Consider the following 19994-nt stretch of genomic DNA (forward strand, 5'->3'; position numbering starts at 1 on the left):
CCTATGGCAGGGCCATCCACGCCCCAGGCAGGGTCAGCGAAAGCTGCCCTGTCACTGCCAAAGCAGGGACCGCCGGTCCATGGGTCGGCATCCCGCAGGACCTCCCCCCGTCGGGAGAGGCCTGAAACTAACACAACCGCGGCTGCGCGGTCCTCCAGCACCTCTGTTGAGGTGATGGATACAACACCCACTCCGCCTCCATTACAGCGGCGGAACAGCTCTCTTGAGCGAAAAAAAGACAGGCCCCTCATAACGGGCCCACCTCATAAGTAAATCGCCTTTCATTTTCTTTTAAAAACACAAGCATGGCTTTTTTAATTCAATGGAATTGTAGAGGACTTATGCGGAATTATAGTGACATAACACATATTTTAGGGTCAATGTTACCCATAGTTTTATGTCTTCAGGAGACCAATCTTGGTCCACAACATGTACATATCCTGAAACATTATCAAACTTTTAGACGCGATCGCGAGCAGGCAAATCGACTTTCAGGAGGCGTCGCAATTGTCGTCCAAAGCGGAGTCCCTGCTCGAGAAATCAAGCTCAATACAAAACTTGAGGCGGTTGCAGTCAGCATCGTCAGCTATAAAACACTAACAATCTGTTCCGTATACATTCCTCCACATTTTACACTAACAGTCCATGATCTAGAAGAATTGATAGATGAACTCCCAGAGCCATATCTGGTAGTTGGAGATTTTAACGCTCACTCCCCTTTTTGGGGAAGCGAGCGCTGCGACTCTAGGGGGCAAACAATTGAAGATTTTATCCTCTCAAATAACATCTGTCTTTTAAATACAGGAAAAGCAACTTATTGTTGCCCAAGCTCGGCAAAAATGAGCTTTCTCGATTTAGCTTTCGCATCACCATCGCTTTTTAACGATTTTAAATGGGATGTTTTAAATGACCCCCTTGGAAGTGATCACCTACCTATTATCATCAGCCTCTCATCGTCTACTGCAGTCATCCCCACAAGACCACGGCGCTGGAAACTTCACCTCGCCGACTGGTCACTTTTTACAGCAAGTGCCACACTAGAAAAAGAATTTTGTGAAGATCTCAGCATAGACGAAATTAATGGAAAATTTACTACATGCATAATATCCGCCGCTACACTAGCCATACCACAAACAACAGGCCTCGTACACAAAAAACATAAAGTATGGTGGACACAAGAATGCACATTGGCAAAAAAACAACAAAATAAAGCTTGGGGCTCTCTGCGTCGGTATCCCACAGCGGAGAACTTGATTGCCTTTAAAAGGGCCAAGGCCAGAGCGCGATTCGTTCGGAGAAACGCCGAGAAATCCTCGTGGCAGAAATATGTGTCCTCTATAAACAGCTCAATAACCTCAAAAAAAATGTGGGAAAAAGTTCGAAGATTCAGTAGTGACCATACCCCTTTCACACTTCCTCTGTTGACTACACCCGGGACACAAACATCTTTAGAAGAACAGGCCAACATACTAGGTGAGCATTTTGCTGAAGTTTCCAGTTCGTCCAATTACACAAACACGTTCCAGAAGCACAAAGCAATAGCAGAAAAACAAAAACTTCCATTTGCAGCAGGTATGAACGAGGACTACAATCAACCCATCACACTCCAGGAATTGATTAAGGCATTATCTTGTGGTAAAAAGACAGCACCAGGCCCAGATAATGTGCATTACGCTATGCTCGCCCATCTCTCTGAGGCTGCCGTGCAGGCATTGTTGAACTTCTTTAACAAAATATGGATGACTGGCAGAATACCTGAGGAGTGGAAGAAAGCAATAATAGTACCTTTTCTGAAACCCGGAAAACAACCAACAAGTCCTAACAATTACAGACCGATAGCCCTCACCAGCTGCATCGCTAAATCTTTCGAAAGCATAGTAAACATTAGACTGACCTTCACACTTGAATCTCGTCGACTCTTAGATTTACATCAATGTGGATTTAAGAAAGCATGCTCGACCACTGATCACCTTGTCCGCCTAGAAAACACCATCCGAGAGGCGTTCATCCACAAACAGCACTGTATCGGTGTCTTCTTCGATTTGGAGAAGGCATATGATACCGCGTGGAAGTTCGGCATCCTCCATGACCTAGCAGATCTAGGGATCCGCGGCAGGATGCTGAACTGCTTGAACGACTTCCTGACTAACCGCACATTCAGAGTCCGTCTGGGAGCAACTCTATCAACGACATTCACCCAAGAAAATGGCGTACCCCAGGGATGCATTTTAAGTACGACACTCTTTATAGTAAAAATGAATTCTTTGGCCAAAGTAATACCTAAGTCCGTAATGTATTCAGTTTATGTAGATGACATACAGATAGCATACACTTCATCCAACATACTGTCCTGCGAGAGACAAATACAAATCACACTAAATAAACTGGCTGCTTGGGCAGAGAAAAATGGATTCAAGTTCTCCCCTCAAAAAACAGTAGCTGTTTTATTCTCATTACGACGAGGCCTACAGGTCGATCCCAATCTGTGCTTGAATCAAACCACACTGCCAGTCAAACAGGAACATAAATTTTTAGGCGTCACTTTTGACAAGAAACTTACATTTCTGTCACACATTAACAACCTGAAAAAGAAAGCATCCCAAACCCTCAATGTATTAAAGGTACTCTCGCGAAAACGGTGGGGGTCCGATAGAGCATGCCTATTGCAAATATATCGCTCTTTGGTGCGCTCCAAGCTGGACTACGGGTGTGTGGTATATGGTTCGGCAAGAACATCCTACTTGAAACGACTGGACCCTGTTCATAATCTTGGTTTGCGCCTATCAACTGGAGCTTATAGAACATCCCCGGTAAAGAGTCTTTACGTTGAAGCTAATGAGCCCACACTAGAGGATAGAAGAGTCACACTAACATGCACGTACATCCTAAAAACCCGTTCTCTCCCTAAACATCTCTGCTATTCTATTGTTACCAAGTGCCCATCTAGGAGATTATTTAATAATAAACCACATTTTATCAGGCCACTAATAATGCGCTTTGAAGATAAATGTGAAGACTTAGCAGTGCTGGACGCCCTACCTAATATTGCACAAAGACATGAATATCTACCACTATGGTACAGCCTTCCTTCAGTGTGTGACTTCACATTGACACACTTAAACAAAGAGAAAATACCACACGAGCACATACTGCAAGAGTTCTTTGCACTACAAGAAAAATATGACACTTACACCGAATTTTACACTGATGGCTCAAAAACAGAAAGTCATGTCGGAAGTGCAGTCATTCAAGGAACAAATGAAAAAATGATACGATTGCCACAGTATGCATCGGTATTTACTGCGGAGTGTTATGCCATCTTTGTAGCTGTAGAACAAATAGTAAAACAAAACATAAAAAATAGCATCATTTACACCGACTCACTCAGTATGCTAAAAGCGCTGCATTCTACAAACGCTGCTGAACCCATAATAGGAAAAATCATACATAACATAGTTAAAATTACAAAGCAAAAACATAACATTATATTCTGCTGGGTCCCTAGCCATTTTGGAATTTTAGGTAATGAGAGAGCAGATGCTTGCGCAGCACAAGCTAGAATTGGCCATATAAAACAAGTTAACATACCACAGAGGGATTTTTCTAAATTACTGCACAGTAAACTCAGGAATAAGTGGCAGATTGCATGGGACGAACAAACAAACAACAAACTACATTCTATAAAACCTGTTTTGGGAGAATGGAGATCATGTACACATCAGGAGCGTTTCATAGAAGTTATTTTGTGTCGACTACGCATTGGACACACACACCTTACTCACAACTTCTTACTGACAAAAAAAGGCAAACCTCTCTGCGAAATGTGTGGCGATGAACTCACGGTAAACCACATTTTAATTGTATGCAAAAAACTGGAACAACTGAGGAAAAAATATTTCACAACATTCTACAATGAATACATCCCACTACACCCCATGTTACTTTTAGGAGATCAAGCACTGGTTGATTTTTCAAGCATTTTTAAATTTCTCAGAGAAGCCAATGTTTTATACAAACTTTAGATATAAAAAGCGTAACCTTTAACAAAAGCTCTAACCGTGTGTTTGGCGCATCATAGCCTAAGTTGCTTTTGCGCCATTAAAATCAATATAACTAACTAACTCATTTTCTTCCTGTCATTCAGAATTCCTGGAAATTTTACACCTCTGCCCTCGAGTTATTGCTTTGCTTCACCAATGTATGCGCCCACTCGGTGTACGCAACACAGCCAGCACTAGTCGCTTCTATGAGCATACTGTGCAAGAACAACACTGAACCTGTGCCTCTATTTCTCAAGTCTTTTAACACCCCTTCCTCATTGATTAAGATGATGTCAGCATTAGAGGAGCATTAGAACATGCACAGTAATTCTGAATCTTCCCGCTCGCTCTCTGCATGTGTTTATTTGCATTGTGCTTGCAAATGCAGTGCAAGGGTTCACTTGTAGAGTGATGGCTGCTACAAAAAGCAGCGGATTGTGAAGCTAACTTTGGATGCTGGATTCTGGCTTGGGTGCAGCCTCAATAGCGGTTGAAAGAGATGTCGAAGTCAGAAGCTCTGCAATTTTTCTGCAGGGAGTAAAACTCGAAAATAAAACCCTTCGGGCAACTTGCCGGCTTGAACATGCTGTTGAGAGAGTCATTGGCTAAGCCAATTCCATGTCTAACTAAGCAGGTGGTGTCCATCACAACGAATGTCACTTGAAAAAACTTGCCCTTTAGGATTTCCGTTTCAACTTGCCACAGTGTGTGTGGCAGTGTGGGAAGCACTAGTGGAAGGCGGACTTTCACTGAAACAGTGCCACCGAAGTGAATGAATGTAAACAAGCTTAAAAACAATGAGCATGATGTGGGCAGCAAATAGGCGATGTGTAAAACTGTCTTCAGCATCTCTGAATAAGGCTCGTGCTTTCCAGCCACCACTGCAAGTGTTCGGCTCATGCTTGCTCTGCAGCTGACCTGGCGGCAGCACCTTGTTGCAAGCTCTCCAGTGTTCTGCAGGTGTATCATAACAGCTTTGAAAAATTCTCCTGCCTCAAGCAGCGGCTTGTTTGCGATGTAACAATGCACAAAGCTTATGTATTGAGGCAACTTTTCTCTCGTACCAAGTTTGACAACAATACTTACCTGATTCGGCCGTGCATGATGCAAATCCTTAATCATCTGCACCGTGATCGAGGAACTGAAACCTGCCTGCCGCTGGGTTTCTGTAAAGAGTGATGATGGTGCCATCAGAGGATCCACACACCTAGTAACGCTTGCCTCGGTGCTTTTTGTGTCGCGGCACTTTCCTCTGCAGACAAGATAGCACTACCAGTTCCCTTCAGCAAAAATTCGGTGTTGGCGGCTTTCACTCCCTCAGTCTCGTTTCCAAATAATTCTGGTTTTGCATCATGCGCGGCCAAACTGCGTTAATATCATCATCAAACTTGGTATGAGATGAAATTTATCCCAATACGCAAACTTTTTGTGTGCTGTCACTGAAAACAGGCCTCAGATTGAGGCTGGAGAATTTTTCAGAGCTGCTAAAATAAAGTCGCCGAACACCATACACTTAAGACTGGCTTTGTCCCCATCTTGGGGTGCTATGCTTTCTTGTAGTTAGTGGCAACCTGAGAAATGTAGTATGTACAATGAGTGAGACTGGTCATCGCAGGAAATGCATACATTTGGAAACAAGAACTGTCTATTAATAAATGCATCAAAAAAACGCTCTGGCTTAAACCCACCATGGTGCAGCGCAGCAAGTGGCCCCGCGGCAAGGTGCTGGGTGGATCAAGTGTGCTCAACTATATGCTGTATGTGAGAGGCAGCCACCGCGACTACGACCGCTGGCAGGACGAGCTGGGCTGCGAGGGCTGGGGCTGGCACCAAGTGCGCCCTTACTTCCTCCATTCTGAGCACAACCGGGACCCGGACATTGCTGCCAACGGTGGGTCTTCAAGAATCGTGTCTGTGTTAGCAGAGACACGCCGACCCCGCAGGGGGGCGCCTGCAGCCTGCAGGCGTCGAGACGGTGTGTGGCGACACCGCGGGTTCCCGAGCATCCGCAGGGACATCCCCGCAAGGGGATGATGGTGAACAGTGCATCACCACGGACCCGAGCACCCACGTTTCGCCGTGCGTGGCATCGCCGTGTCCGGGGAAAAGGGGATCCTGGTGGTTGAGCCGATGCCGAGCGTTTGGACCCTTAAGGCCCCTCGGCGGAGGCAACACACCACTTTGGCCCCAACTTCCTGTAGACGGCACCTTCGGCCTGACCCGACCGGGGGAAATTGGCAGTCGCCTTTTCCTATTCTCCACTTCATCTTTCACTTTCCTACCCCTTTCTCACAACTCTCCTGTCTCCCACTCACTTCTTGGTTTTTTCCTTTTTCCTGGCGGCGAGGGTTAACCTTGTGTGGCTGACAAACCTTTGTTACGCCATATTTGGTTATAGTGATGGTGTACAGCTGGCGCAGACAGGGCTTTTTAAAGGCACCTGTCCCGTCCCCATGTAGGGCTCCATGGTGGGTGGCTGCCACCATTGCCGAACAAAGAACACATTCCATGGCTTCTCATTTTTTTCAACCCGATCTCCCTCGAAAAAGAGGGCGCACCGAGACAGATAAATTCTTCAAAAAAAACGCTACAAGCTTCCCTCGATTCCACGTTGTTCACAGCGAACACGAGGAACAAACTGCTAGACAAGTGTCCCCATTCATTGTTACCAGGACTTTAACAAGTGCCATAGGAGAAGGGTACAAGATCAAAAAACTAGCAAACGGAGACCTTCTTTTAGAAGTTTTATACAACCACCAACAAGAGAAATTGTCAGAAGTGAAGTCATTCGGAGATATACCAGTCACAATCAGCACACACCGATCTTTGAATACTGTTAGGGGAGTTATCTCAGATGATGACCTCAAATATGTAACTGATGAAGAACTTCTGGAAGGTTTGAAGGAGCAAAACGTGACCTACGTGTACAGGATAAAAATGAGACGAGATAATAAAGAAATCCCCACAAAGCACATTGTCCTGACATTTGCATCTAGTATCCTCCCAGACTCCGTAGAAATAGGCTACATAAAGCTCCAACTAAGACAGTACATACCAAACCCACGACGCTGCTTCAAATGCCAATGTTACGGCCACAGCTCTCAGAGTTGCGGGGCCAACTCACATGTGCTAAATGCTCTTCCCATGAACACGATTCCGAAAACTGCAGTTGAACCACACCTATGTGTAAATTGTGAGGGCAGCCATCCTGCATACTCACGCACATGTCCAGTTTGGAAACAAGAAAAGGAGGTTGTCACAATCAAAGTCAAAGAAAACATAACATTTAGGGAAGCACGAAAGAGGGTAGCTTCAACACACAAACCTACTTTCTCCGATGTGGTGCAAAGGGGCACAGCACCACAGCCGCTTTTGGCTCCCACTCAGGCCACACGCAGTGAGCCTGTAGTGGGGCCACCCGTGCCCAAGGTGGCAGCAGCTAGCGCTGCGCCAACACCCACAAAACAGGACGCGCGGACCTCCAGGTCCCTCCCCACACGGAGAGGCCGAACATGAAAACAAACGTGCGGCTCGAACGTTCGTCCAGCGTGTCGGAGGATGCGATGGACACGATGGACACAAGTCAAAGTAGTCCTAAGGCGTCGACGTCGAAAGGGCAGCGGGGCTTCATAGACCGAAAAAAAAAGAAAAGCCCCGAATAAGGGCGCCTGAAAACCCAACCTAGTTCCTTTCAGTACCCACATAATACAAGATGGCTTTTATACACTGGAACTGTAGGGGACTCTTACATAACCTAAGCGACATAAAAGACATATTAGCCACATACTCACCTGTCGCCTTGTGTTTACAGGAGACAAATTTAGGCTTTAAACACGAAAACATTCTAAAACACTATAAGGTCTTCCGCCGTGACCAAGAGCAGGTGAGCCGGCTTTCTGGTGGCGTAGCCATCATTGTTAACAGTGGAATCGCAGCCCGAGAACACAAGCTTAAAACCAAATTAGAAGCTGTGGCGGCCATCCTGCACACATTTAAAACACTCACAGTGTACTGCGTTTATATTGATCCACATCTTAAAATAACACTCCAAGACTTACAAGACCTTTTAGTGCAACTACCAGAACCGTTTTTGATGGTCGGAGATTTTAACGCCCACTCCAGTTTTTGGGGCAGTAACAAAACCGACACTAGAGGCCAACTGATCGAGGATTTTATACTCTCCAATAACCTTTGCCTCCTGAACACTGGCAAACAAACCTATTGTTCCCCTAGCTCAGGAAAATTCAGTTGCATAGATTTGTCTTTTAGTTCGTCCTCGATTTTTACAGATTTTAATTGGGATGTCTTAGATAACCCATATGGAAGTGATCATCTACCCATACTAATTAGCTTAGCACATTCACCCGAAGTAATCCCAACTAAACCACAACGATGGAAACTGCACTTAGCCGACTGGGCACTGTTCCGTGAAAAAGCCAGCCTAGATAGAATAGTTTCTGACGACGTGAGTGTAGACGAACTAAACGAATGTCTCACAAACTGTATTATTGCCGCTGCACGCCAAGCTATTCCTCAATCCTCTGGAATAGTAAAACAAAATCACAAATACTGGTACACAAAAGAATGTAAAGAAGCAAAAAAGAAACAAACCAAAGCCTGGGGCATTTTTCGCAGATACCCCACACAGGAGAATTTTATAAAATTTAAAAAGGCGAGAGCAAAAGCTCGTTATATCCGTCGTAGTGCAGAAAAATCTTCTTGGAAAAATTACGTGTCGTCGATAAACAACTCAACCACATCAAAACAAATGTGGGAGAAGGTCAGAAAGCTAAAAGGCAACTACTCTCCGTTCACAGTCCCCCTTCTTACCGCTCCCGGTGTACAGACTAGTCTAGAACAACAGGCAGATATTTTAGGCGAATATTTTTCCGAAGTTTCCAGCTCATCCCACTACAGCGATTCATTTTTAATATACAAAAAGACAGCAGAGAAACAAAGGCTGCCGGCAGACTGCGGTACAAACAAACCGTACAATAGTTTAATTACAATACAAGAAATCCAAACAGTACTTTCTGCCGGTAAACATACCGCCCCCGGCCCAGACCAAATACATTACCAAATGCTAGCCCATCTTTCTGAACCTGCCGTAGAGGCACTTATAAAGTTTTTTAACAAAGTTTGGGTATCAGGAAAAATACCCAAAGCTTGGAAGGAAGCTATTATTGTGCCGTTTCTTAAACCCGGGAAGCCACCAACCGCTCCGAACAGTTATAGACCCATAGCCCTTACCAGTTGCCTCGCCAAGTCCTTTGAAAGTGTCCTAAACATAAGATTAACTTTTGTCCTTCAATCCCGTGAACTTCTCGACAGCCATCAATGTGGTTTTAAAAAAGGATGCTGCACCACAGATCACCTAGTCCGCCTTGAAAATACTGTCAGAGATGCGTTTATACACAGATAACAATGTCTTGCAGTCTTTTTTGACTTATAAAAGGCATACGACACAACCTGGAGGTTTGGGATTCTGCAAGACCTTGCCGAGCTTGGCGTCCGCGGCAGGATGTTAAATTGCATAAAAGACTTTTTATCCAATCGCTCATTCCATGTGCGCCTAGGCTCGACCTTTTCAAAGAATTTTATTCAGGAAAATTGGGTACCCCAATGCTGTATTTTAAGTACAACTCTCTTTGTCGTAAAAATGAATTCTATTAGGAAAATAATCCCAAGGTCCATTATGTATTCTGTTTATGTTGACGATCTTCAGATAGCATGTACATCCTCAAACATATCCACTTGCGAAAGACAAATACAGCTAACAATAAATAAACTGGCAACATGGGCAGACAGGAATGGTTTCTCTCCACAGAAAACAGTGGCCTTACTTTTTTCACTGAAACGGGGTCTACAGACAGACCCCACATTATACCTAAACGAAAGCCAGTTACCTTTAAAAACTGAACACAAATTCTTAGGCATAACATTTGACCGAAAACTAACTTTTCTACCTCACCTAAATGCCTTGAAAAAGAAAGCTTCTCGATCGCTGAATATACTCAAAGTGCTTTCACACAAACACTGGGGTTCTGACAGGGCAAGCCTTCTACACATCTATCGCTCTGTGGTACGGTCCTGCTTAGACTATGGCTGCCTGGTGTATGGTTCTGCAAGGCCATCCTACTTGAAACGACTAGATCCAGTGCATAATTTGGGGTTGCGTCTTTCCACTGGCACTTACAGGACATCGCCCATAAACAGTCTTTATGTCGAAACAAACAAACCATCACTTACAGATAGAAGAAGCATGCTTACATGCTCATACGTCCTAAAAATCCGTTCCCTTCCAAAACACATCTGTTATGAAATAGTTACAAAGTGTCCATCCAGAACAATCTTTAACAACAAACCGCAAACCACCAGGCCACTGCTCTTGCGCTTTGAAGAGATCTGCCAGAATCTCGGCATACTGAACACATTACCCAGCATTGCGCAAAGACGAGGTCTACTGCCTCCATGGTATGATTTTCCTACATTGTGCGATTTCACTCTCACACAGTTCCGCAAAAAGCAAACTCCACAACTCCAAATAGTACAAGAATTTCTGGCACTTGAGGAAAAATGCAATGGTTTCACAGCCTTTTATACTGACGGTTCGAAAACGGATACTTATGTAGGAAGTGCAGTGGTGCGAGGGAATTCGGAGACAACAATACGACTTCCACAGTGCGCATCCATCTTCACTGCAGAATGTTACGCAGTATATGTGACCGTAGAAAAAATACTCAGCGAGAACCTCGAAAACGCTATTATTTACACACTCTTTAAGTATACTTACAGCCCTCCACTCAAGATACGCAATCACTCCTATACTTGGTGACATTATACACAACATAGTAACAGCCACAGCTAGAAGACAAAACATTAAACTCTGCTGGGTCCCGAGTCATGTCGGCATAAAAGGCAATGAGCGAGCAGATTTCTGTGCTGCTCAAGCTCGTGGCAAGGCAATAAAAAAAGTAAATATATACCCTTGAATGACTGCATGAAATTAGTACAAAGGAAGTTAAGGAAAAAATGGCAATCAGCTTGGAACAGCGAATTGAATAATAAACTACACTTAATAAAGCCGATTTTAGGTGAATTTAAGTCATGTGTGCACCAAGAACGTTTTAAAGAAGTGATTTTATGCCGTCTCAGAATAGGCCACACGCACCTTACGCACAACTTCCTGCTAACAAAACAAGATAAACCTGTTTGCGGAGATGAACTTACAATTAACCACATTTTATTCTCATGTATAAAACTAGAAAAACTAAGAAAAAAGTACTTCACTCAATTTTATCATGAATGCATTCCTTTCCACCCTACATTGCTTTTAGCTGATAATGCCATTGTTAACATACCTTTCATTTTTAGCTTTTTAAAAGCAGCAGGCGTACTTGAAAAGCTGTAATTTTTTTTTTAACCACTGGATCGCCTTTATACATGATATACCTCAGCCACTTTCTCATTCTTGAAAAGTAGGCTGAGGCTGTTTATTTGGTTGGGAGCCTCAGGATCCTTGCTAGCCAAGGAAAGTCACTTAGGCTGCCTGACCATCTTTAAGGCTTTTACCATTAGCCATTTCCAAATTTCTTCCCTTTTATTACTAGGCAGTACAATCTTTTTAAGTCATCTGCACCATCGCCTCTTTTTTATACTCCAAAACATTCTGTAGAAAAGCAATTCTATACCTTGTGCTTGGCGCATGATGGCCTTAGCTGCCTATGTGCCATAAAACCCAACACAACACAACACAGAGATACGCCGATGCCTATGCCAACTTGCTTTGTTGGCTCCCAAGTGCCAACCCTTGCTTGGCACTCGGGAGCAAGTTGAGGCACTGGTCATCTGTGGTGTCTGTGGGCAGGTGGCAGTTGACACCAAATATACTAACAGGCAGGCGCAAGCAGACATGTTAAACTGCTGTGGTGCATCAGCTGGGAGAAGCAGCTGCAGGTGTGGCCCATAGAAATGCATGTAATCTTGCACAGTATATTTATCAAGCTAGCCCCTTCTTGGCATCTGGTGAGTTTTCATGGTACAGATTGTGAAAGTATGCAACATTATATTGAGGCTGTTTATACCTTTTATATGGTACGTTAAATGAGCATTGTGATGCCAGACATACTGTGCACGTTCATCTCAGAGTTGACTAATCAAGCATTAATTCCTGGCAGGACCGCTCTTAATCAGAGTTTAGCCTGAAAGGGATGCCCACAGTAATCATATTTGATGAGAGCTTATAGACCGGTGAAATTTGGATGCAACAAATTTTCATGTAGCAAATTTCTCTAAAGTAACTGTTACGACATATTTGAATTCCTCAATGCCATTTCCATTGATATACGCATATTTGTGAACTCTGTGTAATGACTGTTGCACTCTTGACCTTGGCAACACAAACTTGTCATGCAGACCATTTGACAGTCAGTGCTGCGTTTCTCAAAAGTCCAGCCTAGCCATGGGAATGCTTCTTGTAGAGAAAACAATAAAATACAAGCGGCCATGAGGAGAATGTCTACAGTTGCAGCAAGTGTGTGGATCACACAGTTGCTCAGCCTCTGGCTCGCACTACATGCAATAGGCCTCCAGTCTCGACCTTTTTAGCCTCTGAAATCTCCAATGGCTTTCAAAAGGCTCTGAGGAAAATGGAATGCCTTAGATGCAATCCCTCCCTTGCATAACATGCATGCAGATGCACAGCGCATAAAAAAAATGACTAACTTTAGTTAACTATGACTGGTTATAGGGAACGCACTGCACTGAAGTGTGCCGTGTTGACCTTAACGCACAGCCTATACTCCATCCTAGTAGTTCCTTGCAGCACTATCAAAGCTACGATGAGTATAGAGATGGCGTTTCGATGCTGTAAATTGTAGTGCCACTATAAAATGTTTGTATGGGGTGCTATGCCTTAAAGTGTGCATGCAGGAAGCGCTATTTCAAATTCAGCCTTAATGCATGTTCTTATTATGTATGCTATGTATTTGCAGAGTTTAATGTGCCTTGCTCTTGTGTACGCTAAAATATAGTTTCCAAAATGGTGGCTCCCAAATTTCAAGCAGGACCCCTTGCTTCAGACTGGATATTTGTTTTTGGCACTTCTGTTTTGCCGTTTTCACTGGCCATAAATGGGGCACCAAGCTTTCGCTTCGTCTCATCTTGCATATAACAAAATTAATGAGAGAAATTTGTTTTATTTTTTATTCAGAGTGACAATTGTGCCGCTTCTAGACATAAAGACATTCTAGACATTCAGTTTGTTTCATCAGTCGGAGAAAATAGAAAAAAATTCTCTCGACCTAAACCCTTGGTTGTTAGGCCTCCACTTTCTTAAAAAAGGTGGCATCTGGCAGTCAGTCTGGTTTTAAACTTTGTTTTGGCGGGGTACCCGGGCAAGTACCTTGACGCTCTTTTATGCTTAGTTCATGAATATAGACACAGCACCAGGCCATCTCATCTGCCCCTTGAAGAGCCTTCACGCATGTCACGCCGCCTACATAATCAGTGTAGCATTAAACGCATATACGAAAGAACCCAAGCCATCAATTCATCTGCACTTCCACATGCCATTGTTCTTTGGAATGATCTTCCTGACAGTATCGCATCTATCTGCTACCGCCAACCATTCCAAGACCAGCTGCACAAACATTTTCTTGAACGATATGGTGTCTTGTTATAGGTTGTTGTGTCCCCTAAGTTCTTTTTCTCCTCGTTGCTAATGTATTATGTTTACGTTTCTTGTGCTCTTTCAATAATTCGCATTTTTATTATGGCTACTGCTTTTTCTTTAAATGTGTATTGGGCACACGCGTTGCATTCTTGCTACCTTTTATGTACTTTTTTGTTGCTCGCGGCGATGTATGTCTTGTTACGATTTTCCCTGTATAATTTTAATTGTTTTTACTTTTTTGCCTTGCACTGCACGTTGTATTTAACACATTGTTCCTATCGTATTTAATCCATTATTTTGCCCCCCTTACTCAATGCCCTTCTGGGCCCTGTAAGGTATTTTGAATAAATGAATAAATATATGTAATATAAAACAAAAATTGGCAGAGTTTTAACATAGTTACACTAAGTAGACATACAAAAGCATGTGTTCGCCTTGTTGGCTCCTGGTTTTGCTTTGCTGGGTCGTCTGCACATCTGATGACGATATTAGACTCAGGTTAAGGTCTAATCGGGGTTGAGCTCATCTGGTCTGTCCGCATTGCAGATGTAAGTTGATGAAGACTACAACATGCAGTGCACAGTGCGAGAGTGTGTTGCAGTTTAATATGAGGTATGTTTGGCTGCAGCAATAGCCTAATGCTCTCATTCAGCAGCCTGCGAAGTTGGTCTGTTCGTGCTGCCGTGGGTTCGCCTTTCAGTCACGGATATTTATATGATGTCTTTTTAACTTAACATGGCATCGCTGTTGGTAAGCAGCGGCACAAGACTGACAAGATTCATGCTCAATGTTTGTGAAAGTATGAGTGCTTTCGCATTAAAACTGACTGCCAAGTGTCGCCTCTGTGTGAAATTTGAGCCCGAAAAAGCAGGCAGTTAGACCAAGAGAATTTTTTTTTACTAACTTTTTCTGATTGGTGGAACAGTCGGTATAAGGTGGAGTATAGAGAGAGAGAGAACCATGATGTTTTTGACACACCCGTAGTGCCTTTCCACGCCACCTGCCTGCATGCGCTTATAGTTATCAGCTTTTGTGCTGTGTCAAAACCACACGTGGCAGGCATCAGCTAACTGTGCTGCACCAAGACAAGGAATGTTATCAGCCAAACGCCCGCCTCTAGTGGTTCAGAATCTGATTTTGAGTCTATAGCAGCCCAAGTGGTTGACAGCGGCAGTTCTTAGGCACCCAGCAGAACAATCTCAACACTGCATGGGTGCTACAGTTTGCCTATGTAGTGAAACAGCCTGCTGAAGGTCGCACTATATCTGGTTACAAAAAGTCGTGGGTAAAGGAAAAGTGGGGATTCATGCTCAGGGTACCTAAAGAGTGCTCAGAGGAACCCACTGGTTCTGCAGAACCCAGTTTAAGAACCCCTGCCATACTGCCATGGAGGCTGGAAAGGGCCAGTGTACTGCCTCTTTTTCACACCCTTTCCAGCGTGCTCCTGCTGCCATGGAGGCCTACTGCACATGTGCTACATAAGCCAAGGACAGGCTTGGGCTGTGCCGAGCGACCGGCATCTGATAGTAGTGCTGGCGAACTGAAACTTCTGAGCTTGTCGAGCACGAAGCCTTTGTGCATCAGTGGTAGAAGTAGATTTAGGGCCAAGGCATTGGACTAGTTTTCAGTGCAAATTTTGCCAGATAGTTAGGGGTGGAAGCTTGCACTGGTATTCAATACCAGAGTCACCTTTATATGCTTCTTCATTGCTTGTCATTCTGCTACTCTGGCCTTCTCTGTGACCCCTTTTGTGTCTTTCTCAGTAAAGTACTTGCAACGATGATCCACCTCACTGTAATATTGCAGACATTTGAGATATTATATAGTATAACTAAAAGAACTTTTTTCTGTTCAGTTTTAGCCTGTCTTGTACGGAGATGGGAAGAATGGCTGGACACTTTGGTCACGGGCAGTATAGTTTCTACCAAAATGGAAGAAGGGGAGAAAAGTTTTTGTCTAAGCTGAATTCACTGCATCTGTCCTGCCATTGAACAAGTTTTCCACGGCCGCCACGGTGGCTCAGTGGTTATGGCGCTTGGCTGCTGACGCGAAAGACGCAGGTTCGATCCCGGCTGCAGCGGTCGCATTTCGATGGAGGCGAAATTCTAGAGGCTCCTATACTGTGCAATGTCAGTGCACATTAAAGAAGCCTATACTCCGTTTCATACATCATGCGCAACGCTGTCAAAGCTAGCACTTTTGTTTGCGCTGCCTACATCCGCGATCATTAAGTAGTGCGCTCCTTGTGGCGAGCGAAACATATTAAAGGCTTTGCCTGCAGGCTTACTACACGACACATTGTCATGAGCTTGAATAAATGCACTGTTACTGCTGACGACAAGCCGTCGCTTTCTCGTGCCTTAGACCACTCGGCGACAGAACAAGCGCAGAGTAACACTCCTCCCTTTATTTTTCCGTACGGACTACTTCCGTACCTTTCACAGCGTTGCACCTGATGTATGAAATGGAGTATAGGAGGTTGAAATTCCCGGAGCCCTTCACTACGGCGTTCCTTATAGCCTGAGTCGCTTTGGGGCGTTAAGCTCCCATAATCCAGTCCAGATATGTTTTCCTTCAACCTTCCTTGAATGTTGTCTTTAGTGTGCCTTGTCTAAGAAGTGCTTCAATTTTTTTTCACTGGGAGTGCTACTTCTATGAACACTGGCTGGATTATGTCCAGTGCAGGGCACAGGCCTCTGCTAGTGCTGTCTTTTGCATGCACATTTTCCACATGGTCTCCCCACTTGACTGTGAACAGCTGCTGACGTGTTCTTCCTGCAGGCCACCACGGGACCCAGGGCCTCCTGTCAGTGATGCGGGCGCCCTACCACACCCCCGTGGCGGAGGCCTTTGTGGAGGCTGGCCGCCAAATGGGGTACCCCGCAGGCGTTGACATCAATGGAGACACGATGTTCGGTGATTCTTTGCTTATTTCCATACCTGCTAGACAGACGCAGCATGGCAGCTTCTCTTCCTCACGGCTTGTCACTTAAGCGGGTAGTACACGGGTCTAAAAATGAATTATTATTAGCGATATCATAATGAAATTAGGTGTTTCTTCTTCCTTTTTTCAGAAATGCAATTACTTTCTGTGTATTTCAATTAATTCCCATATTATGGGAGAATAACTGAAGCCTGATGAGGTTATTTCTTACGGGTTGGGTCGTTAATTTCCCTCTTTATTTTTTGGTTCCGTCTGAAATGGAGGTGTAGCCAATGGCCTGCCTTGTGGAGCTTTTTTATTTATATTGTTAATGAGGTACATAATCATATAAAATTGTTCAGTTATGTTGAAGTGTCAGAATTATGAAAATAATTAGCTGACATTATTGCTTACAAGATTTGAAATGTTCGGCCGATCCATAAAAAAGAGTACCTTAGCTCCATGATTTAGTTCTTTCTCAATTCAACACTATACATTAATTGAAATTTCTGCATAAAACCATAACAATAACTTGCATAGGCAAGTTATGTTGCCAGAAAATACGAAGTGGGGAAAATTGCATTTGAAGTGTGTGTGCCAGCCATTCGTAGGTCACTGCAGACATTGCGAAAGACATCTTGCTTTTAACGCAATAGCATTAAGGAGCTAGTGTTGCAGAAAATGCGGCGTCACCATAAGTGCCACCATCATTAACCGTGAGCAAAAAATCCAAAGAAGGAACCTAGGAGGAAGGTGGGCCACCTAGGTCATGTGACCTTGCAGCACGTTCGAAGCCTCTCCACCGGATTGTGAGCAAACTGACAACAGTGGAAGGTGGAAGTAAAGTTAATGATTCATCGTAAGTGGTTGCTCGGGAAGAGTAACATGGGTTGCACAAGTCCCACCGGTGGCAGCACCTGCCATAAAAGGGCAGTGGTGCATCGCTTAACCGCTGCACCATAACTCGTATGTGGACTCCCAGTGATCTATGAATGTTAAGTACAGAATGACCAATTCTTCATATATGGGCATTAACCCACTAAAGCCATTGTGTCATACTTTTAAGTCAGAGCTTAAGTGCCCCTCCGTTTTTTTCCCTTGCGCTCTGTTCTGTAAACAAGGTTTTGAGAGCATTGGTCTTTCGGTGAAGGGAGTTTATTGTCAACACAGCCTGCCACTGCAAAATTTTGACTATGTATTTGTAGGCTGAATTTTTTGGAGCAGGAGAAGCAGGGAAGCAAAAAAAAGTGTGCTACAGTCTCCTATTGTGCCCAGACAGGTCCCAAGCTTTTTCTTGCTTTTTTCTTCATATCTGATGCTTTGTTGATAGCAGCAGCAGTGGTATTTATTAACTTTTTGTGCCCGCTGTGCTGGCCATGTAGGTCTATCTTGTTGCAAGCGTTTTGAAGCAAATGATGGTACACAACGCATGAAGTGATGGCACCTAAATGGGACCTCTACACCTTGGACTGTCGGTCTTTCATCTTGTTATTTTCAGTCAAAGTTGGCACCATTGCGCTTGTGAGAGGGTGAAGGCACAGATCTATACTCAATTTCATACATAGCAGGCAACACTGTGGAGGCTGCGGAAGTAGTGCGTCTGCAAAGTCATATTACTATTACTCTGCCACGTATCATTTGTTCTTGAAGGCTTGATGAGTGTTTGGAGGAAAACAGAGCGGTATATAATTATGCGGTAGTACTGAAAATCAGTCATAGCTGTCAGGCGCTCAGTGTTCAGGCCGTCTGGCTATAATTTTCAGAGTGAACTACCTTTTAGGCTTGAATACTAGAGTAAGAGCTATTCATCCTACTAACCAAGTATCATACCGCCAGATGCAATTCCTGCTTCTCAAAGTCTCGATGAGTCGCAGGACGAAAATGTGGCAAGAAGGAAGATGAAGTGCAGGAGGTTACCAGCCACGTTACCTGAGATTTGCCGCAACAAACTACTATGTCTCTGTTCACTTTGGTTGTATGGAGAACTATTTCATGGGTGCATACTTTGCCTGTGCAAACAGGCGAACTAGCTTTCACTGCATTAACTGCTATGAAACTGGGTACAGGGAGTTGGTTCAGGACTGCTGGGAACGCATGCAAAGTGCACACTCCACACCAGGGCCAAAAAGGCCTGCAGTACATGTTTTAGCATAGAAAACATTGCCAGCAGAACGCCCCCTCCCCCGGCTGCTGCGCAGGCTTCACCATCCCACAGGGCACCATCTACCAGGGCCGGCGCCACAGCACACGCCGTGCCTTCCTGGACCCCGTCCTGCACCGCACAAGCCTGCACATTGCGGCCTACTGCCACGTCACCAAGGTAACGCCACGCCACACTTTTCTGCCCTGTCTGACAACACTGTGGTGCATGCCACTTGTTTTATCATTTTTAGTATGCTAGCACTTCAGTACCTCGTTAGCGAAAGAGCTGTCCTTCCTTTCTCTGGTTGAAGCCTAAGCATGGCAGGCTGCCCACAACCTGGTGGTCAGGTTGCCACCTGGCTACTAAGTGGCCACCGTTGCAGGTGGGAAACTGGAAAGGAAGCACGCTGGTTTCAGGGCAGCTGCAACCATCTGCTTCACTGTGGAGAGAAGGAAATCATGTCACACTAACTGTTGCTCCCAAGGTGAAACCGGTTACGCGACAGCTACAATGCGGTGGAAAGAAGAAAACCTGCCTTAAATAAGAGGACAAGATGACGTGTGTCATGTCAGTTTAAGCCTAGGGACATACTAAAAGGAAAGAACATTTGTGTCGCTCCAGTTCTTGTCACATGTTCAGATTGCAGCAGACAGCGGAAAACCGCATTGTGTGGGATGTATCATGGTGTAGTGTGCCCATCAAGGTGCGACTCTGTTCAGTTGCTAGGTACATGCCAGCCATTAGGAATGTTTGCTGGAGATTTCACTTGCTCCGTTGCATGTCAACATCGCATGCAAAACCTATAATTGCACTGGCACTTTGGTGGTGGTGAATTTCGCTTGCTTTTGATGCTGAATGCGGGAGTGTGGAAGTACGTGCCTGCTTGCATGGAATACTTGTGCTCTCATGCAGGTCATGGGAACACTTAATAATAAAAGGGAGAGCCAGTTTTAAATTCAATTATTTCTAGCTTCTTGTTAAGATCAAACAGATGGTGGTCTCCAGGATAATAGGCCATACCAGAGTTTCTTTATGCACATTGCTTTAATGGAAGGGTGCAGCTGATAATCTTGTTCAAAAAAATTCAGTTGTTGATGTGCTTGTGCAGTTATCTGTTACACACGTGAATCTCGCAGCTTAGTTTTTCAGTGAATGTCACCGCCAGGTTCATCTCTCGAATATTGCTTGAAACTGTAGAGGTGCTTTCTCTTCAGT

The 19994-nt window shown here is 44.4% G+C and overlaps 1 protein-coding gene across 1 annotated transcript in view; it reads left to right on the top strand.

Annotated features, from left to right (window-relative positions):
* LOC144106300 (glucose dehydrogenase [FAD, quinone]-like) overlaps positions 1–19994 on the top strand; it is a 64672-nt gene that overhangs the window by 25006 nt on the left and 19672 nt on the right. Inside the window, exons 3-5 of the mRNA XM_077639084.1 lie at positions 5739–5931; positions 16495–16629; positions 18835–18956. Of these exons, the coding sequence (XP_077495210.1) occupies positions 5739–5931; positions 16495–16629; positions 18835–18956 (450 nt within the window). The remainder of the gene's footprint in view (positions 1–5738; positions 5932–16494; positions 16630–18834; positions 18957–19994) is intronic.

This window comes from Amblyomma americanum, chromosome 10 (assembly GCF_052857255.1).
Source record: "Amblyomma americanum isolate KBUSLIRL-KWMA chromosome 10, ASM5285725v1, whole genome shotgun sequence".
NCBI lineage: Eukaryota > Metazoa > Arthropoda > Arachnida > Ixodida > Ixodidae > Amblyomma > Amblyomma americanum.